The sequence below is a fragment of the Melanostigma gelatinosum genome (genome assembly GCF_949748355.1).
Source record: "Melanostigma gelatinosum genome assembly, chromosome: 1".
In the NCBI taxonomy this organism is placed as follows: domain Eukaryota; kingdom Metazoa; phylum Chordata; class Actinopteri; order Perciformes; family Zoarcidae; genus Melanostigma; species Melanostigma gelatinosum.
The window spans coordinates 3,141,942-3,164,988 of record NC_136634.1 but is presented as its reverse complement, the minus strand read 5'-3'; the positions used below and the strand labels follow the sequence as shown (position 1 = coordinate 3,164,988).

The following is a 23,047-nucleotide window of genomic DNA, read 5'->3' as shown; positions in this document are numbered from 1 at the left end:
ACTTGAAATGGCCGAAATTCAGATTCATATTCAAGTCTTGCAGACGCGTGCGAACGTCAGCTCCTATCAAATAAAATAAGTGTAAAGCAGGTTTTTATCAGCTTTTGTCTCGACTTATACACAGACGATACGAATAACATTAGTGCAATATAGTTTATCATTTATTCATATAAGTTATATTTTGAGGCAATTGAGACGTTTTAAAATTACAAAAACAATATGCAAAAAAGATTACAATCAAAGATGTAATTGCAGACGCTACCAACTGCTAAAATGTGCGAATGCACAAATATACACGTGTAAACACACACACACACACACACACACACACAAAGAGAGGTCATACAACCGTCTGTTCTTATAGCTGCAGCTGTCCCGATTGGACGTAACATCCATATCAACACACAAACACACACATAACCTTGTACTTCTATCTTTGTGAGGACACTTGACATTGCGTTCCCTTGCCCCTTACCCGAACCATCACAACTAAATGCCTGAGCCCATCCAAGTGTGAACCCTCAAACAGGCCTTTTGCAGGTCCGTCCCAAAGTGAAGACCGACCAAAATGTCGTCACTCTCAAGGTCTACAACGCACATTGGTCCTCACAAAGATAGCTGTACAAGTACATTCACACACACACACACACACACACACACACAAATGGAATGTCCCAGCCAGACTGTGATTGGCTGTAGAGCTCGATGTCCTTAAGAGGTGAAGGACATTGAGAACGTATCACACACACACACACACACACACACCCTGATAAACCCACTGACCCGAGAGAGACCACCAAGGTGGACGTTTTTAATGAAACGCAGACACACATATGTATATAGACACACACACACACCCATGTCCAGCAGTCTTGGGGTCAAGCATCAGCCTGTGTGTTTGTGCTTCAGTCGGTGTGTTGGTCCTCAGGGGAAGTGGACGTCTCCTCGCTTGCCGTCCTCCTCCGTCCTCCCGACGATCGCACTCCCTTGAGGATCTGGGATTGGTTGAGGAGACACTCTTTCAGCTTGTCCTCAGTCAGGGTGAGACGCTCCTCCAGCACTGAAACAGTCTGTTTGAGGAGGTGGGAGGAGGAGGAGGAGGAGGAGAGGGAGGAGGAGGAGGACGAGGAGGAGAGGGAGGGTACAATAATTATAAAGCAGTCATATAATTATAGAACTTGAAAATATGAAAATCGGAGATCAGAGCTTTAAAATCAACCCTGTTACAGTTATGGAAAAACAACATGAGAGCTAAAGAGAGACAGAAGAGGGTTTTTAGTTCTTGTGACACATCAGTGTCTCGGCTTTTGGACTTGATGCTGAAAGTTAATACCAAAAGTTTAAAAGCCTCTTTTTTCAATAAAATATGTACGATGACTAGAATGTTCTACAGTTCCTTACGCTTCATTTTTCATGAATTATCACTTCATTTTTAAAGACGGGAAGCAGAAGACGGACCGCATCTTATTCTGGAGGTGATCTTCTGGTAACAAATGCAGCGCAAACCTTAAAATGTGGACATACTCGTCTGATGGGTTTCATTTGCATGCATGCATTTTATGTTTCCTGTTGATTAGTACATGAGATGTGCAATTGGAAAACATTACGACGCATCAGGACTTCTTTTTTGGATACATGTCAAACTCACTGCCAGGATAGCTGCTCTTCAATGTGTAAACAAGATAGTTTGCATTGTTCATTCATTTCCCCCCAAATCATGATTTGTGTTGCACCTTTCAAACTTGTTGTGTATGGATATTCAAAGCCACGATGAGGAATGTTCATTTTGTGTTGATTTTGGCGGTCCCTGTGGACAACAGCGGTAGTATTTCAGGAGCACTAGAGTCCCTTTAAAAGGACAAATAAAAACTTCTGTTTCATTTTATGCCTTTTTTATTCGACTTGGCCTCAGATGGATGCTGTGAGTTTTTAACGGAGGGGATTAAAAACCTTTCTTATTAAGAAAAACATATCAGATTGCGATCTAGATCTTGCACCAAAGACATTTGGAAAGATTTTAAATTTCAACATTCGCCCGTTAGCCTGCCTCCCACACTTTCACATTCATTTCGCTGTCTTGATTTGACAGTTTGGACCTTTACTAACAACTGACCTGCGTGAGAATATCCAACTGTTGAACAATGTGTCGCAGGATAGAGTCCAGACTCGATGGATGACCGGAGAGAACTTCTAATGGCTGCGTCTGCCCTCTCTCCTCCTCCTCCTCTTGTCTCCTTCCTCTTCCTCCCCCGCCGTCCCCAGTCTGGCTCCAAACAGGCGCATCTGCCCTGCTGGTACTTTCGTCTCCCATCCATCCTCCCACTCTTGAACCGGTCACGTGACGCGCCGCCAATCGGTTGGAGTGGTGACTGTTGGCGGCGGCCTGCGAGGGCGTCAAGTGTGTTCGCCCGTTGAAGAGCTGGAGATGAAAACGAGAGAGAAAGAAAGACTTTGACTTTCGGCGCATTGTGCCGTTCTCAGGTCCGCCATGAATGTTTTCTCACATCAAATGCATTGCAGCCCAGAAGAAACCCGCATTATATCAAATCATTGTTGTAACACCTTGACATTTAATTGAGGACATGCCACTAAAAACCATGATCGATGAATCGCACGAGAAATGGACATGACCTCAATCATTTTAAGTTCATTGACGTATTGCATGATAAATGGATATAACCATGAGCAACGTTATTGACTCATCGTACGATATATGGACAGGACCGCCATCATTTTTACGTTATCGCCCAATCGTACGATATTATGGCTATAACCTCAATTTTCCCGTTATTGACTCATCGTACGACATATGGAGATGAGCTCAATCATTTTTGCTGAACTCGATACCGTTGTGTTAACGTGCCTGTTTGTTTACAGAAGAATGTCACCAACATTGAAACCAACATGACGGCAGAATAAACAGCGAGGTTAACCATGACTAGACTTCGGCATTGCAAAGACATTACGCAGAGCCCGAGAGTCCATTTTATTCATTTTTTGATTTTATATCTTTAACAATGAAAACCTATTATTAGAATTTATCGCAATTATTTCTGGGGCAATATATCGTCCAACTAAAGGAGTTATCGTGACGGAACTAAGTGTGAGCAGTTAAAGCAGTTAAAGCGAAGGTAAGAATGTAATCGCTCAGACAAATTGAAAGCTCAGTCAAAGTGTGAGCACAATATCAACTTAAAATTGAATAAGACTGTCTGAAATGTGCAGCAACCAGACGACCAATTCACCTGGCTAACGTGTGTCGTGATACATAATGCTGTGCAGGTTCAGCCAACATCCTTCCTGCTTCTTCGTTCCGTCAGTGGAGCAGACCTTGAGCTTGTTGTAACTTGGCAGACTGAAGGAGGTGGATGACTCACACTGCTGGAGTACTGACGGAACGACAGACGGTGACCGACTGACTAACTTGCTGGCAAAAGACAAGTCCACGAGGTTATTAGCACTCTAAAGCAGGAAGAGAATATCTCGTGTTTTATTTGACCTCCACTTTTATTGAGAGAGGACAAAATGAGATTTCTTTTCATGAGTGAAGAAAAACACATGGTGGGAGAAGGAACAAAGAGAGAGAACATTATGTTAAGTTTAAGCTCATCACTTCTCTGGGCAGAGACGACTGAGAATGACTTCACATTTAAACGGTTTCACACAGAAGCTGCACAGGACAGGCACTTTGTTCTGCTGGTGGTTTGCAATTCAAACCAGTATCGTTCGAGTCATTTTGACCGGGCAAGAGAAAAAAGAACTCAGAGGAGGACGTGGTCTTTTTTTTGCATTTTGAGAAGGAAGATGAAACACCATTTCTAGATAGTAGTTGTAATAGTTGTTGAACTTTTCGCAATTTCGAGCTCTCTGCATTCAGATCAGCACTCACACACTCTGTCAAAAACAGCACAAACTGTGACACTTTGAGCCGCTGTCCTCAGATCAGTGTCTGGTCTCAAACAGCCACCAAGGGAAGAAAGGTCAGGCCGAAGTGATAGTAGGGTCTTGTGTGAAAGGTGGAGGTGGGGGGGGGGCAGGTTGTGTCTGGACTGCATGAAGACGAGCAGAGGGGGGATAATTGAGGGATGTGTCGGGAGGACGGAGGAGGAAGGAAGAGGAGCGTGAAGAGGAGGAGGGTGTCACACATTCCTGGCCCGATGCACGGGGCAATCGATTCCGGCTCGCTTCCTGCGCACTGTCCTCACTTCAAAGAGAGCGTGGAGGGAGGCAGGAGGAGAGGAGGGAGGAGAGGAGGGAGGAGAGGAGCAGTGTGAGTGTGTGAGGAAAGGAGGAGGGAGAGTTACTCTTAACTCCGGAGTGAACAAAGCTGTCAGTGTGCGGATGGTGAGTCTCTCTTTCTATCTCCGTTCATTTCTCTTTATCCCTCCCCTCTTCCCTCTTCCCTGGCCACATCTGGCCAACATCTGCTCAGCTCAGTTGCGCTCGGCAGACGCAGACCTCCATGTGCACCGTCCCCCTCCCCTCCGCCAGGAAGTTTGGGTGCAATCAAACATTTAACAGGCAGGGTACCCTGGCTGGCCTGAGTATCAAATCAGTGCACACACACACACACACACACACACACACACACACACACACACACACACACACACACACACACACACACACACACACACACACACACACACACACACACACACACACACACACACACACACACACACACACACACACACACACGATTTTATGAAACTAATGATCCCTACAGGAGCAACAGCAGAGAACTCGTCAAATAAAAAGTTTTCAGAAGAAGGGTAACATGTGATCATGTAACAAATATATAAAAAAAAAACATTTTGCAAGATACTCAAAAGTTAGAGGCGCGTAAACGTGTTAATTGGTGGCTATTTACACGATCAGATAGACAGGAGAGTGTGCGAAATGATGTGAACAAGCAGATCTACAGTCACACTACTTCACTTCATCCAATGTACTGACTGACGGCCCATTACGTCCAGACAGAATCTCCATCAGGACACGGTGCTAGAAATGCATAGATACGATTGACTATAGTGCTTATAAGGCACAGAGTGCTAAAACAAGACATATAGAACAATAAACTTCATCATTTTAACGGTCATCTTTCTTCTCTGATCTCTACTAAGCTCTGTGGAATGTCAGGGGTCATGGCTCACCGTGACCGCGGCCAGCAGTGGCGGGAATATGGTGATGGCGTGACGCCAGCCAGGGTTTTTTTCGTGCGATGGGAGATGAGTGGGTGTTTGGGGCAGAGCAGAGAACTAGCTGCTGTGATAATAAGGGGGGGGGGGGGGGGTCAGTGGTGACAGTGAGGCAACAATGTCCACGTTGTCTCTACGTGGCGTCGCGAATGGAGGGACGATTGCGCAACACTGGACTCTGTGGGGATAAAGGGGCTCGGTGCAGAACGTTTGGTGAAAGACTCATAGTTCAGTGATAACGCTGGCGACGCTTTGGGTCAGATGTAACAAACACGGCAGCGTTGTCAGAAGAGGAGCCCGCATTTAAAATGTCAACATTACCGGCCATTGTTTTACGAACAAAAGGGATCCTCAAGAGGAAAACCCTCCCTGATCACTGATGTCTGATCAAAAACACAATGAGCAGCAGAAGTAGCTGCGCTCTCTTTGTGCGGGCAGGAAACCTCAGACACCGTGACCTCTTACATTTAGAAAAGCTGTTTGATCTTAATTGAAGGGCCTCTCTGATGTTGTGGCGCCTCCCCCGCTCTACCCGAAGCCACATACTCGTCTTCAAAAAAAGTGAAGTGAGCAAAAATTATAATAACTTGACCCACATTGTTTATCAACAATTATTCTGTCAGATGACATTGACATAACTTTGTGACATAATTGACTTTGTGGGTGAATCTAAATGAGCAGGGTGAGCGTGCCTCGTGAAGTGGTCCACTGGAGAGGACACAGATGGGCCCTCGAGCCTCGTGATGTTAGTGTTCACACTGAGCTGCCAGCCCGAGCGCTGGCTGGGTTTACACGCTGACCACAAACAAATATCGTAAGCACGACTTAAGGTGCGATAAGCAACGTGATATAAGGGGTTATCGAACAAAACACATAAACAGTATTCTGTATGAGAGAGGTAGATACACCACTGCCTGGGCCTTTTCATCCAGTACGTCGTGATGACACAACAGCCCGGCTGGATGGGAGGCTATGAGCGGTGAGAGAGGAAGAACTTTTATTCCATTCTAAAAGATGCAAAAAGAGATGTGTTCTCAACCAGCATGTTGGCGAGTCAGCGCTGTGACTGAGCACTATTTTGATAAAAGAAATCTGAAATTGGCCGCTCTGCGTCACTGACATTTGATATGACGGAGTTTGATTGATTGCATACTCATTGTATTGTATTATGTCTTGAATTAATCAAAATGGAACAATTTTATGACAAGAAATACTTATAAAACCATTTAGGAGAGACGCCTTTCCAGCCTACGCAAAAAAAAAGGAAGAAGCAGAAATAATTTTAGGAATATTTTGACAAACTGGAACATGATGGTCAAAGGATATATTGACACTTTCATCTGTTTAAGGCTACATGTACACTACTACGCTTTCATTTTAAAACATTTACGCTTCCTGATTGGTTCTCATCAGTCATCACCTGTCCCTCCCCGATTCTTCACTTGATACGACATCAGCCTCGACTACTGTTGGTGCATTTCAACATTGATCACGAATTACAAGTTTTGCCGATTTCGTTGTCTATGTTAGCAACTGTTGCGCAGTTAAATGATGTAGCCCAAGTCTAGCGCGTACCCATCAAGTGACCTCGCCACTCCTTTCCTGTATTAGACGGTTGGTGTGGAGCTGAAATTGGTCCTGTGATGGTGAGAGCAGCGCTTCCTGGTCACAGGACGCCATGTAATGCCGCAAATGAAGCAGGCTCCATGGAGGCAGGAAGTCCTTGTTTTAAAAAAAAGAAGAATCAAAAGGAGGCATTAGCCGGCCCTGACCCTCCGCCCTGGTTTCACTTTTCTATTTCTGCAGACCAACACACTCGCACATGGTTGCCCTCTGGACACAAATGCATTCCAAGCAAACATCAATGGTGTTGGTACACACAACTACTGTTGGCTGCCATCCGGACCAAACGGTGGACACACGCGTACATACACAAACACACACATACACGCACACACAATTACTCGCTCAACAACTAGCACCGCACACCCAAACACAACCGCACACAGCTGGAGTCACTCTGCAGAATTCTTCCCTTGATTACTAACAGCGTTCTGGGCCCTGCTCTCCTCGACGCTCTTTTAGTGCCTTTTAGTGTTCAATACAAATTGATGTAACGTTTTAAACACTACAAACATTACAGATGTGGAACAAAAAACTAAAATGGCAGCAACTCCTTTGATGCCAAGACAGTCCCTGCTTAAAGAAACGCAGGGTTGTCTGCTAAAAGGAAAAGTGGACCCACGCTCAAATTTCCTGCAAGTCAATGATTGTATCAATGATCACTGTGTCAATGATTACTTGCATCTGATAAGCTTCAAACTCATGGATTTAATGGCCAAACCGGACTTCCTGGATCATATTTCATTGCCTCACCGGTACGTGAAACAACACACCGTTAAAACAATAGTTTTTGGTCTGAATGCCCATTTAATCATAGTATAAATATTAGTAAAAGAACCACTGGATGTAACAGTTTTAGTTGCAGTACTAGAAAGAGAAGAAGTGTTAAGGCACAACTGTATACTGGAAGCGATAAACAAAATGCCTCCTTTAATGCTCGTCCATTGATGCTCCTATCCTGTAGGGAGACATTCTTAGCTTTTTATTCCTTTCAACTCGCTCCAATCAAACCGCTTTGGTCGCTGGGTCCTCATTTGACGCTCTAATATCAGAACACGGTCGGAGTAGAGGCAGTTTGACGTGTGTCATAACAGTTTTGGTGCATAGACTGTATAAGAAGTGGACGTAGTTGTCAAGACGCCGCCCATTGGTTTGTTTACGATTGGTTTTCAACCTCACGTTTGCCATTTTGGCCGTCGCCATCTTGGATTGTTATAGCCAGTGAACAGAAGTGACCATATTTGGACTGAGGAGGAGTGACATGACCTGTCAATCACAAGGTAGCCCCGCCCTAAAGCATACCCTGCTTTATCGTCTATTTTAATCTAAGTGGGACAATAACTTACCAAATGCTGCTGTATTGAAGAAGACTTGAAACTAGCAATTAAGACCATAAACTCAAACAAACAGGAGTACTTAAAAAACGTGTGTCAAAACCTTCAGTGGGTTTGGGCATTTAGTAGCAGAAGGAGCAGAAACAACGGTACGTGCAGTACTAGCAGAAGAGGGAACATTGGCGTTTGTACTCGTGGTACTAATAGTAGCAGCAGCATCAGTACAGACTGAATCAACCTGCCTCCTGTGTGGTAATATCTTCTGCCGACCTTTAACCTTTAACAGGAAGTCAGCCGGCAGGTAAAACTGGCAAGAGATCTGAAGCCACTGACGGCTCCGCTTCCTGTCTGTATTGCCAAAACGCCACATCAGAGGATTCATTTTCCTTAATTGTCATGTACCCCGGTGCTCCATCAACACCTGCATTGTAGCGCTTCAAACAAAACACACGCACACAGCACAGGTAAGGATGTTTCTCACTCACACGTGGACACGCAAAGCAACACACCAAAACATGTGCAGACAAGGCAACTGTCACATGTAACTATAACTTAGCTGGAACCACTAATTGGATCTTTTGTCGGAGGTTTTCAAAACGCTGAGAGACGAGCTGATGGTTCATGTGGATTTGAGGAAGTGGATACATCCTCTCTACTCCTGTTATTTCAGTGCATTAAATAGATTTAATGAAGATTTAGGTAACCCTCCAATATTAAATGACTCAAAAAGACTGGGTCGGGACATCCCTGGTGGAAAGTAATGCAAACAGATACTTAGCCACTCGAGGAGGTTTTGCAGCAGCACATGTGTCTTGCTTTATAAAAGTCCAAGTAACTTTGTACGAATAAATCTCATGGATCAGCTGTGGTTAACGTGCTGCTGATCAATGTCCAATCACCGCGGCCCTTTCTAATGCACCTGAGATGCAGAATTGAACTGCAATCCATCTCCAGTTTGTTTTATTGGTGATTTATTGGGATGTAAGATAGTGAGACATACAGAGAGAGAGAGGAAAGCTGTATATTGGCGAGAAGACAAACTCGGCACTCTGACCCACTTCTGCAGGATAAATGAGCGAGAAACTGTTGCTGAATCCCACCGAGAACAAAGATGACTCATCGTCAGGCACTGAGAGAACGAGGTGGAGAGAGAGGGGGGTGCAACATCTACCCAAGAGCAAGATGTTCATTGTTTTATCAGAGGAAATGATCATCTCAATCCTGACAAAACACCCACCAGAACCAGTATGTTGTCATTAGAACAGCGTGGATCACTGACCCACAGAGCTCGACAGATTTCAAGGTTGAAGGTAAAATGTATTGCCATAATCAAACACAGGGTTACATATCAAAATGCAGTAAACATGACAAAACAAAGAAAAACAGGAGTTGGTGCACCAAACCAGAGCCAAAGGGAGAATATGAATTACAGAATCTGTTTGTAGAGATTAGTTCGATGATAACTTCCTGTTCGGCCGGCAAAAATATGTCATTCCTGCAGCACTTTATGTAACATAAGGTAGCACTGGGAAAAAACAAACCAAAATGAGATGCTCACGGTGTTGTAGAAAGAACTGCTCACACAACAGGAGGAGAGAGTATTTGTGAGGGTTTATGCGGACATGTAGAAAGACCACATTGTGGCTTTTCTTATCGCTAGTTTAGTGACAGGATGAGGTCTATCAGGAACAAAACCTCACACCACAAAAACAGTTTCTTCCCGACTGCAGTCGGCCTCATCAACAAGGACGCCCAACACACCGCTGCACAACTGTAACTTATTATAGTGTACAGACACTACAAACAAAGTCTAATTATATGTGCAAATATACTTGGCAAAAGACTTTCTGGTTCTGAGTGTACCTGAAGCCAAAGCCTTGAAAGAAGCAAGCTCGTGAGCTCACCTGCTCAAATAATGAAACATTATTAATAATAAATACTGCAAACCTCCTGCCATTTAGAAGTTGTAGATAATGAATCCACAGCTTTATATAATGTGTAAGGATGAAATATTTCGGTGTTCTCAATCCGGTGTGCCAATGGATGTAGAACACAGCACTTCTGTTGATGGGGTTACAGGTCCCCATGCTAAAAATGGAGCCAGTGGAGGACTTTGGTTGAAAGCATCCTCCAAAAGGTTGCTCAGTGTTCATTCGATTTGGACGAGCACTCGCAGCGTTGGTGTGGAAACCGGCTCTGTTGGCTGTGAAATGGATTGTTTTGGGACCACGCGGCAGCGACAGATATCTCACCCTCTCTTCATTTCCCCGCCACGGGTCTGAAGACGCCCTCAATTTACCTCCTTCCTGTTAAGAGTGAGTCACACCGGAGAGCGAGTCGTGATCTGGACCGTTGCCGGGTGAAAAAGCACTCATTATCACCAGTGTGTCTCGAAAAAACAACAGACTATTGCTCATGATGAATGGACTACAAACCCTTATTAGTTCGATTCAAGACACAAACTAAAGGAAAAGGTTTAGTTTCACAGATGGAGAGCAGACTTTTGAAAATGTGTGCAAATCATAAACTCATGGGAGTCAAAGGCACGATGTAAAACAACAACTGTAATCGTAATAGTTTGTAGTGCAGATTGCAACTGCTATAAGATCCACTCCAAACACGTGCAGGTGGTGTAGGTAATCTGTACAGCCAGCCATGTGTTAATACAGGTAGTCCAGTTCGCCTGCCTTCGTAACAAAAAGCCTCTGCCTGTGATCCGGTATCCCTGTGCCCGGTTTTAAGAGGACACGCCAACCCGCTTATATAATAGCATCATGCCAAAGATGAGTCATCGTCATGGGACACAGAGTTAAGCTTCCTGCAGCTCCCTTGAACGCAGCAATGCTTTCATGTTTCGGGATGTAACAGAGAACATACACAGGTACAAGAACACAGAACCACCTACAGACACACCAGCACAGACGAGCACGTAAACAGAGAAAAGAAACGCCAACAAGTCAGATGAGAAGCAGCGGTAACGTCAAACACACATTTTCATTTTCTCATAGACTTCTATACAATCTGAGGAGTCGCATTTGCAAAATGCTCTTTGATTGATAACTTAATGTTCAGCTTTATTTTTACCTAAATTCACCCAAAGGCTGGATAAGTGTGAACCCCACAAGCGTTTGAGCAGTTTAGCGTGATGTCGTCAATTATTATAACCGAATCATATTAATTGTGCGTGCTTGTGTCCATTTCGGCGCTGAGAACGTGCGACAGTGAGCTTAGGCAGGCAGGCTGTGGCGGAAATCGACAAGCACGTGTGGCTGTAATGCATGAGGGCAGGAAGCTATTAACATGGCATTACCAGACCAACAAGGGGCAGGAAATTAAATTTGGCTGCCTCTGAGAAGTGTATGTCCCAGCCCTCGCTCGTGGTGGGTAATTGATTATTATGGCTTTCCACAGCTCCTGTGCTTCTAGATATATACTTTTCACTCATATTCCATGTGTTCTACATTTCTAGAGAGCACAGACTCATCATCAGCTTTGAGGGCTGGTTGTTTTTGTCTTAGCATGCTTGACTGACCAGGACAAACACTGCGACCAGAGCATTTTGTTGTTTGCCCACAAGAACAGTTTGGAAACACGGTGACCATTGGTATGAAATGTAATCTAAGTTGGAGCGTTTGACACGTGTGGCTTTAACCCTTGGACCTCATGCAAGAACAGTTTCTTATCTTGACTTACTTTTCTTTGTTCAGTGGGCTCGTACTAGTCGGCCTTGTCCGATTCAGCAAACTCTGGTAACATCAGAAAACTGTGTATTTTTGGCAAAACTTAACCTAATCGCACGTAATATAGAAAGCCTTCCTTCTTAAAGAGTCTTACGGTCTTAAAAAGGGTCAGAATTCCAGCAACACATTCCTCTTTCTATCAGTTTGTCACTTTTTCGCTCTTATTGAAAGCCAAAGGTTGAAACTTATGACTTTATACTTAATGCTACAAGTGTTGCTGGAGTTTTGACCCTATAAGTCAAAATGACGGCGGTGGTAACATGCAGAGAAACGCTGCAATGTGCCAGCAAAAGTAAAGAAAGAAGTTAGCCAATGTTATACAGCCGCTGCTTTCATGAGAATTGTAAATTACCATCAACAACACTCCAATAACACCTGAAACACAGGAGAGATGGTTCCATGGACCAACGTCTCGCTAGGACTGCAACGGAATCATTTAAGATGTCCATATTGGTATTGTAGTGTTATCCAAACGCCTCTATATCCAATTTAAATCAATGCTGAGATCATTAAGCTATATGAATACATTTAAAATTATAACTGCCTATAATTTGAATTGCATAGTTGAACGAGATAATATGAACTTAATTACGAAGTGTAATTATGAATCAGACTAATTGAACTCGTACGACAAGTCTGGACGTCTCGTAAAGTTCTCCTGAATCACTCACACACGCCACTTAAGAAGGAATCTGTTTGTTCGAGCGGTTCGTGCACGAGGCCCATTGTTTCCTGCTTCAGATAACTGCACGAGATCATTTTTATGACTCAACTACCTTTTAAAATACAGGTATATCAGCAATATTGGACACTTGTGTTTTACTTTGCATATTTTGTGAAAACAGAACATGCTGAAGACATAATACATATCTGAGACCAGTAAAATAACTTTGCTCCCAAAATCATAAAGATATACATGATAATGATCACTTTGAAGATGTGTTAAGCCACAATTACGTAGCTCCAGCAAAGGTGAGACGTACTTCACAGAAGTTCTCCTGACATTCAACACTTCCTGACACAAATCTCGTTGATCATTGACGTTAAACACCACTCGGGTCCTGTCGTGACTTTCTTTACACCACAGATAAGAGCACAAAGCAAACATGGCCTACATTCACCGGAATTATGATAACTAAAGGGCACTCCAATGTCTTCACCAAACAAGGTGTTGAGTTTACATAAGATTAAATGTACCGAGTCGAGGTCGAAGCGGGACAAGATATGGCAGGTCAGTTCTGGCTCTGCAGTTCTTTACTTTGATCTGGCATCCAGATGATAAGTTCACGACAAGTCAGTAAGTGCCCCCTCCACCACCAGAGACAGATGGATGGAAGATAGAGACAAAAAAGCAAAAGGCGAGGGAGAGAGACAGAGAAAAAGAAAGACAGACATTTAACACGAGCATGGCTGAGGTGGCAGGAAGATGTTTGTCCTGACTCGGCCATATTTCACTCAGCAAACACCCACAGAGCAAATAAGCTCATCTGAACGTGAACGTGTGCTTTGGAGGCCTTAACCCATACACTGTCACACACATTCACATCTGGGACAACACAAGTACACACTCATACATGATCACACCAAAGCAAATACACCCACAATACTCCCCTTTGTCCCAATGCGGCTAATTGTGTTTCCCGCGAGGTACAGAGCTACTGTTTAATGTGTTTAACCGAAGCCAGGTTGTTTTTTTACCTTTGGGCTGTTGCTATAGCCAAGAGGAATCGTGGCTGTCCTCAAAATCTCTTTATTTCCGAGTCTGGAGTCCTGTTTAGACTCTGGTAGTCTGGATACTCCGTCAAACCAGCTAATTTAATCTCAGCTGTAGATTTAGTACCAGGCAACCTGAATTATAACCCATATCCTCTTGTAATAGGGCACTGACATACCAAACTAACCTCAAAGAAGTAGCGCTGCAAAGGCAGACCCATCACGTCACGTCCCATCTTTACCTAAAAGTTGCATGTGAACTACAAAGATACCGCCAGCATCCAGCTGACAAGCACATACTGAACGCCGTGTCCCTGAATGACCAGTTGATAGTCTGTGTTTGTGAGCTACACATGACACCTGAAGGGCCACCGGCGCGAAGAAGAACCTACAATTTGAATGCACAGTTGCAACTGAAAAAAAATAGTTCCGGGTTCCAGTTTAGGGGCCACAGGAACTAAACTCAGGACCTTAATCAAGAACTTGATTACACATTACCGTTTGTGTTTCCACTGTATCTGAAGCAGTCTCGTAAATACACGAGGGCAAAGGGCAAAAATGCCGCTAAGATATATCATTTTGCCCCCGATATCACTAGGAGAGGGGCAAACAATGCCCCCGAACTTTCTAAACAAATAAAAAAACGGAGCGCTTCTTAATCAGACCTACTGCGACTGTAATCAAGGCATCGTTGACTTAATAATTGTTAACAGTTGTTTAAAAAAAATTTAATAATAACAATAAATAACCACAAAGAAATAAGAATAAAATTGAATATGATTGTCTGAGTTATGTTTGTTTTTTGTTCAAAAATCTAAGAAAACACTTTGAATCTGTAGACTACTGCCTAATAGTCTTATTGCCATTTGATGACAATTGCTCATATACTGTAAGCCTAAATAAGTACATTTATTATTTTGAACAAAGGTTAAATGTTATTTCACAAGTTTCAAAAAGTGCTCCCAATTTTTTGAAAATGCCCCTGGATTTCAGTCAGTGGGGGCAAAGATTCTCTCAGCCAGACTTTATAACGTCAACAAACATTACATGATATATTTGGCACCCAGTGCTTACTTAAGGTGTGAATGAAGCACCACCCAAGTAGTAAAAGCCTGAAGCTTGTGTTTGACCAGTCAAAGATGTTCTGCACGATAAAGCCCGAGTGCAGGGACTTTGTGGGGACCAGGAAATGTAGCGGAAAAACTAAAGTTAGATTCTGATTCGTCCACTGGCAATGCAGGTGAGATTCCAGACAGAGGTCGCGGAATATTTTCTGTTATTGACTCAATTCGTTTTTTAACAATGACTGAAATAATTGCAGGCTGTTCCTCCCGGTGAAGTTAGTGCTTGCTGGATTGGGAAATCCCACGTTCAGAGAGTCTGCTTAGTCCAGTCTGCAGTGCGGTTGCAGAGCCCGGGTTCAGCCTTCAGAACCAAATAAAAACGGCCATAAGAAGTTATCTGCTTTGTGTGTCTTGACATGTAAAGTGGACATACGGACCGGACAGCTAGCGTACTGTCAGGAGCTTTTTGCTTAATTTGACGAAAAGTGTATTGGATAGAATCACAAGCTAATGCGGAAGTATCTTAAACTTGCATTCTTTCTAATGGCCATTCAGGGGGCGACTCCACTGGTCGATAAAATAAGTCTGATAAAGACAACAGCTGATGGTCAGCCACAGATGATCAAAGACAGCAAAACATCCATCAATGGCCTTGGTGTGTCAGGGCCTTAACGTCCTCCAGTCTCTTAAAAGGTCAGTCAATAATAAGTAAATCATTTCTATTCAGCTCGTTCCTATTGGTGTATTATTCACTAGTTACGTTATGATTTTAAAAGAGAAAATCCTCTTTCTTGTTCCCGCTTCCCAGGGAGGTCAGAGGTCAGCAGCAGAGCAGTCCCCCTGTAATCAGTGTTTTTCTCAAGGGCACATCTGCAGGATGTTTCCTGTCATGGGGGCTCGAACGTGAAACCGGGCTGTGCAAGTTCGCTTGTTGGTGGATAGTAGGGCTGGGCGATAAATCGATTTAATCGATTAATTCGAATGTGTGCTTTAAGGCGATGTGTTTTATTGAAAATCGAGAAAATCGCCCCCACCCCTCCCCCCCGTTGGGTTCCCGTAGTAGAGTGCGCGCGCATTGTTTACAAACTAAAACAATGGCGGCCAGCAGCTTCACTGCTGGCCGCCGCCGCCGCCACCTCACAACGACAACCCAGCATTTTGGAGACATTCACCAACTGTACTCCGCATGAGAAGAAGAGTGCCCGGTGGAAAGCCATCACGGATGCAGTCGCGATGTATATCGCAAAAGATATGGTGCCCATATACACCGTGGAAAAGCCGGGGTTTATTCACCGTCTCAAAGCTTTGGACCCCAGGTACGTGCTACCAAGCCGTAAACATTTTTCTGACGTTGCCTTGCCTCGGCTGTACAATAGTACACGCCAAAGGATCTCTGCGGAGCTGGAGGGGATGTCATTCTACTCCGCAACAACTGACCTGTGGTCCAGCAGGTTGACCCAGACACCGATCCACTTGACTGGTGGAAGCGTCACCAACTTAACTTTCCAAGGCTAAGTACTTTAGCAAAGAAATACCTCTCTGTGCCAGCTACAAGTGCCCCCTCTGAGAGGCTTTTCAGTGTGTGGGGGGGGCATTGTTACATGCCACCGTGCATGCCTGAAGCCAGAGGTAGTAGACAGGCTTGTCTTCCTGGCAAAAAATATTTAGAAAAAACATGCACTACTGTTTAATACTGTTGGTTATGTTGTGAATGCACTTGATTTTGTTTACATGCACTTATTTACTGTGCAAAATATGTTATGTTGATGTTAGATCAGATGTTGCACTTTTGAAAATGTGAATGTTAAAGGGTCATATACATTTTATTTCATGCTGTGTTTGTATCAGTGTATTCAGTTAGAAAAGCTTACTGTAAAAAGTTACATTTGCACAGTTGTTTACAATGGAAGGCTACTATTTAATGCCATTTAATGTTATGTTTAATTAAATTTTATATTTAAATGATTCAGGCAAACAAAAGAGTGACCAAATACTTTTTGTATACTACAGGCACCTTTCTACAATGTTCAGGTTTTGTTTGCACTTTATTTTTATCAACCTACTTGGGAAAATCATCACAAAATAAAAGAAAAAATTGTTTTCAACAGCTTCTGTCATCTGCAAAAAATTTTGGGGGAAAAAAATCGATTTAAATCGTGAATCGGATTTTTTGTAAAAAAATCGGAGATTTTTTTTTTAGGCCATATCGCCCAGCCCTAGTGGATAGGTTTAATCAATGTTGCACATGTGGATAAGATTTAACCAACAACCTTACACAGAGCAAGGGATTGGCCTCGGGCGCACACTTGAAACAAAAAGTAAATGCAGACCACCAATTTAGGTCGTCAACCCAGACACGCACCGGAGAACAGGGTTATTTTGTTTCCCTTAGCTGGAACTTTCGGTTCTTTCTTTCTTTGGCTCCGTCTTCTGTTGTTTTTACATCCTATGAGTCAGTCAGCAACTCTGGTTCCTCTTGTTTCATCACTCCCTCATGTTTACTCCCTCTCCGTTCTACTACACTTCCACTTTTCACTCCGTTACGTGCCAAGTGGCAGTGCCTCCTCGTGTTATCCGATTCCCTGTGTCTTTGGGTTCACCCGACAGTAACCGTCTGCTAATCATCCACATAGGACGTCTGACTGAACCCAGACACAAATAGGGAAGACGGTGTTTGTGATTAATGTCTCCTGTTTGGTCATTGCCAAGGCAACAAAGACAAACAGATTTAGAAAGTTGCAAAATCCTTGTGTGCTATGATTCATTTTGCTGAAGTTAAAGTTTTGAGTCGTGTTAAGATCCTTGCCACTGCAAACATTTTCTCTTCCTCATGTTGGGTTAACAAGTCAGGATTACTCAAATTCTACACGAGGCATGAGCCAACAGTAAAGGACAGACACGAGAAAACCACTATGTATTTAACCAACCTGAACAGTTGGTGATTTACGCTTTACAGCTTTAGGATAACATTCTAAATGAGCTTTGAATGGATTGGCATCACACAGCAGAGGTTCCTGAGAAAAGTCTCTTGTTAGCGAGGAAATGAGGCTTTCGCTGAGAAGTTCAGGAACTCATATTCCAACCAGAGGTTTGTTTCTTCGGTTTCTTTCCCACCAAAGTCTCAAGTGGAGGCGAATCCTTTCACAGCGAGGAAGTGAATGAGCGTCATTGTGGCTTTGCATGGGATTAGCCCATTTTAAAGCCCCTGAGTAAGATTTACCCACATTATTCACATTTTAATGGACTTCCCACCCACACATGCTGGCTAAAATCGAAATCCGTGGCAATGTAATAAGGCTGCAGCAGGCTTAATGCCACGGAAGAAATTTCAAGGTTCATTGACCTCACTCAAATGTGAGTATTGTGCGAATACAATGAGGAGTATTGACATTATTGAAATCGGGATTTGTACCTGTTTGGATGAGTGAGCATGGACACATACGGACAAGTATATGACAAGCAAATGTGACTGTTAAAGGCCAACACAATCACTCAGGGGAAGCAGGTTCATAGAAGGGACCAGCCAAAACACACAGGTGTCTAAGAACGGCTCTTCATGGTCATATTGATGGCTTTCAACAATAATAGACATACTGTAATATTGTTAATAATAACAATGCAGCAACATTCTCTTAAATGTCTGCTCTGTTTCTGTTAAAGAAAAGCGAAGTCAACTCCAGATGCACCACATGTTCTTAACCATGCAAATCTGCTCATACCCATGGTGTGCTTGATGATGAATTCCCTCTTGATCATAAACTGGAGGCATGTGGCCGATTGTTTATTATTAGCATATGTCACGCCACCTAAACACAATATCGGGGCAGGTGTTGTGCCGTGTGCAAATACTCTGGTACATGCCCAAGAAATAGGGAGATGCCACCAAATAAAGGCTGTAAGAAGAACAACTTAAGCAGCAGTGGAATTGAGGTGCTGTTGAACAAACTTAAGGTCGACATGTGATTTTCCAGAGCATCAGTGCAGGCTTTCCAGGAAAATCAAAAAGAACAGTATGTAAACCATTTAGAAGCTGAACGCACGCAACAAGGGTTTCTATAGTTTCTATAGTACCCACAAATTGTGGGTATGAACAAAATTAAGAGTTCTTATATGGCTTCCTGTATGCTATATGCAATCCTGACGGGTTATTTCTGTGCTGTATTAAACCCATAACTGTATGCCAAAATCATCAGAGCACACACGTAACGTAGCATTTAAAAGGTTGGGTTTTTTTAAACGGAGTCCGGCGCAGTGCTCTCTCCACATCACTTCCAGCAAACGTCAAGGAGAACAATGAGGGCAAAACCATGCGAGCGATCTCTTTTAACCAACTGCCGAGCCTGTTTGTAGGTTCATGGGGAGTTCGAAAAGCAGCTGGTAAATATTGAAGTAGACTTCAAAGTGTTAAAATTGAGAACGGACTTTGGTGTGGTGTAATTGTGTTCGCCCGGCCAAAGCAGTCAACCTCTGCTCTGCAATCATTTCGACAAATTACGTTAGCCACCCTGCCCACACAAGCATTTGTGTAAACGCTATGTAGAGGAAGTATCCTGATTTAATTAGCGGCCAGATCCACTTCACTAAATCAGAAGCAGCACTGGATGAGAGAATAATAAACAAATGGCAATTAACTGAAAGCTATCTGTATCTATCATGGCTGAGGATGACATATCGGGCTGGCGAACAGAAATGTCAACAACGATCCACAGACAACACGAACGCTCTCCAGCCCCACTCCAAAATGCCAACCTGTGGGAGACGCTCACACTGTGGCAGGTGGCTAAATGAATGACGAGGAAGGCCAGCTGATCGGGCCGGAGAGGAAGCAGCGAGCCCGGCCACCATTGAGTAGCATCACAGGGAGGGAGCCCTGGAAGGAGGGGGGGGGGGGCTTTGGGGACTGCTTGATTGGCAGCTGGCGCAGCGGGGGGGGTTAGAGGTCATGCTGCGTCTCTGCCCTTCACAGTACAGGCAGGAGGGAGCAGACCGAGCTGCCCAGGGCCCCGACAGCCACAGGTGGGCTTTGTGGTCTGTCATCATGGGTCCTGTAGCACCAAGCCTCCTCTCACTCTTCTATCAGAGAGACAAACAACAAGCAGGCTTATCTGTCCATGTGGGTGTCTGCATATTTCCATATCGGTGTGCACCTTCACAGCTCTGCTCCTGTTAATATTTTACTTTGTTAGGGCTGAAACGATTGCTCGAGAAGTTTGAGGAACTCAATTACGGTACAAAGTTTGTTAGAATAGTACAAAGAATAGTACAAAGAATCAAAGAAACAGCACTTGTACAAGTGTGTTCATAATTTAGATAGTTTGAGATATTTTTATAGAGAATAGCAATTATTCAGTCCATGAGAAAAACCTTGAACGCATTATTCTGGTAATAGATTAAGACATTGGGGGCTAAAACTTTGCGATTCAGGGAAAACCAGAAAACAGCTGATTTTACAGAAAGCTGGTGGTGTTCGTGTCATATCTCACCTGTTCTCAGTCTGTTTTTGAAGGCGTTATGTTAACATGTGAAATCAGACACAACGTGACCCACAATCAATTCCTGCAAACCTTTAGGCTGCAGATCTTGCTTTGAACAAATTTCCTCTGATGTTTAAAACATTTAAGGAATTGTTCCTGATTATTTTGTCTGCAGTTTTAACGGAAGCTGCAAACTGGTAAGCCTGCATACTATGTGCTTTTGCCAAAAACAAAGAGATTAACAATGGAGTGTTGTGCCCAAAACTGATTCATCCAAATGGCAAAAGCCATGTTCAGCCCACTTTTCTGAGCAGAACATTGTCACCACCCAGACTGGGACACAGGAATTGACAATACACTGTAAATATGAGTTCTGTACGAATCAGTCAGAAGTAGAGGCAGTGTCAGGGTTGTGTAGACGATTGTAAAGGTGAGCTCAGAGTCGAGCAGAGCTGGAAGTGGGTGGTGTAGGTGGGTGCTTCTGAGAAAGAGAATCTACATTTTATATTCCTGGGGATGTGATGAGATAAGCTGGCAGAGGAGATGCTTTCTTGTTTTGTTTTTTTGTTAACCCCTGCACTCACCCACCTCGACCATCAAAACCAGGTCTTTATGTAGGCGTTCAATCTAAATACCACAAGGGATGGTTACATCAGATTCTGTGTGTATTGCTAAAATATCTTGTTGAACAGGTTGTCCAGGTTCCTGCCCGGGCTCTGTCTGGTTTTGTCCATACCTCAGCCTTGGCGGTTGTAAAATGACCCTTTGTCGGCTAAATTGCTCCTGTGAAGAGTCCTAAGAATGAAAATAGTTCTCAGCAGGTCCAAAAATGTGATTTGTGTTCAAACAAACATGATGCAGCATTTGACCTATACTACTGGGTCCATACAGTCTTAATTTACAATCATCAGTTATATAAAAAAACATCAGCTAATTATTAACTCACGGTGAAAATAAAACTTCTTTCTTATAATCTCCACGCATGGCTTCGACAATAGTTTACGTTACTCATCTTTGTGTTTACAGTGCTGCTACACAGTCCGTCTATGCTTTAATTGTTGTTTTTTGGAATAAATCCAAAGAGTCAGGAACAAGAAAAAGAGTTGAAGTCATTTTTGTTTTGACATCTCTACCACCAGAAAGACTACTTCCCCGAGAGGAAAACGTGCAGTAGCTTCAGGAGACGGGCCTTCAGCCAGCAAAGAGCTAGCTGTAGCAACTGGATTTAGCCGGCGAAAAACTACAGTGCCGAAGACTCTGATCCCAGGGGACTGGCCATATCATACACATTGCCCTTCCAACTGTCACTGCAGGACTACAACGGGATCAAGTTCATTTCTCGTTGTCTTTCCGGTCCATTTCTGAATACTGGAGCCACGCTGAGTTACTTTACAGGCTGAAAAAACAATGTCAGCCGCGTTGGAGTATTTGTGATGGCGGTTGCAGAGCGGTATTCTATGGCATATTGTATTCATGTGTTGTTTTAAGGAGGGAGAAATGCATACCGCAGCGTTAAAGAAGACTTTGCAGAGGAGGGAAAATACTCCAGAGGTAGGAGAGGTCCTACTGGGGAAACTTCTCAGAACCAGAGGACAACTTTGAGAGACGAGGAAAACATTTCAAACAGTGGAGCCCTTCTTGTCATTTTCATGGTACCACCTCCACAAGGTCCAGGGACCAAACAGGCCAAGCCTACAAGCCCACTCTGTCCTGAAACAGGTGGATCAACAGACTGTCAAGTGTTTCCTCCTGGGCACTTCCAAACACCAAGGCTTTTGTGTTCGACAATAAGTGGTGGGGGAAAAAAGGAAATGTGGTCTATCATCAAGTAGAACTGCTTCAGAACATAGACACCGGGAGAGAGTTTGGGAGGTGTGACTGGAAGCAAAGAATAAATGGAGTAGAAGTGGCAGCAGGAAGATTACTGGATTGGGAAATCATATTGTAACCGGAAGGTCACTTGTATTCAGGTGGTTCTGTCAAAGTTTTCCTGAGCAAGACATCAGAATCCTTACCTGCTGGTTGTACATTTTGGATCAAGGCCTCCAATAAAGTGCTCAAGAAATGTTTGTGGAAAGCAGGAAGGTATCTCTTGTATCAGCAATAGTTCCTGACCCAACCCAAGCTCTTGAAAGGTGCATTCACCCTGTATGCAAAATCTATTATTTCACTACCAGTCATACAAATTCTACTGCTGATAAGAATATCCAGTAAGACGTCATTTGAATTGAAGTGGAACAATTGGAGTAATTGGATTCCTGAGACCTAATCCAATCGATCCATGAGGGACATGGGTTGAGGGACATCAATGTGTCCGACCATCCCTCTTCTCAATTGCCCTCACATGAGCCATTCCAAACATAGCTCCTGGTGTGTGACACAAGATTACCGGATGTTTCTTGACAAGGGCCATGGCTGTTGGTTCAGACTGAGGCCTCGGATTCATCAGAGCACCAAAGGGACTTTCTAAGAATAACTAATTGTACAGAGGGAAATGAAAAGGGTGACTTCCTTTCATTCGGCTCACTTAAGTGCTTAAATATAGCCGGTCACAAGGGGACCTGCTGCACAAAAAGGTGGCATGTGGACATATACAGGAAATGAACTATGGTGGGTCAGCGGGAGGGCATTTATGCTCAGTTTGATCCATTTACACAGTTAAATCTCCATCCAATATGCTCTTAAATACAACATTCTGTCAATGTATTCATAGTTCAATGTTAATGATGAGAAACTAAATTAATTAATTTAAGGATGTCCGAGATCAGGGGTATTCAACTAAAATTCCAAAAGGTCCAGATCGAGAAAATCTCCTCGGGCAAAGGTCCGAAACATTACAATAATATCTAGCTCGCGCTATTTACTGCCATATATAGGAATAAAAGGAATATAAAAGGA

The 23,047-nt window shown here is 43.5% G+C and overlaps 1 protein-coding gene across 1 annotated transcript in view; it reads right to left on the bottom strand.

Annotated features, from left to right (window-relative positions):
• Positions 1-317: 317 nt before the first annotated feature.
• The window catches only part of poc1b (POC1 centriolar protein B), a 37,508-nt gene continuing 14,778 nt past the window's right edge, over positions 318-23,047 (bottom strand). Inside the window, exons 11-12 of the mRNA XM_079267663.1 lie at positions 2,114-2,419; positions 318-1,070 (exon numbers count right to left, since the gene is read on the bottom strand). Coding sequence (XP_079123789.1) covers positions 906-1,070; positions 2,114-2,419 — 471 coding nt within the window. The 3' untranslated portion in view covers positions 318-905. The remainder of the gene's footprint in view (positions 1,071-2,113; positions 2,420-23,047) is intronic.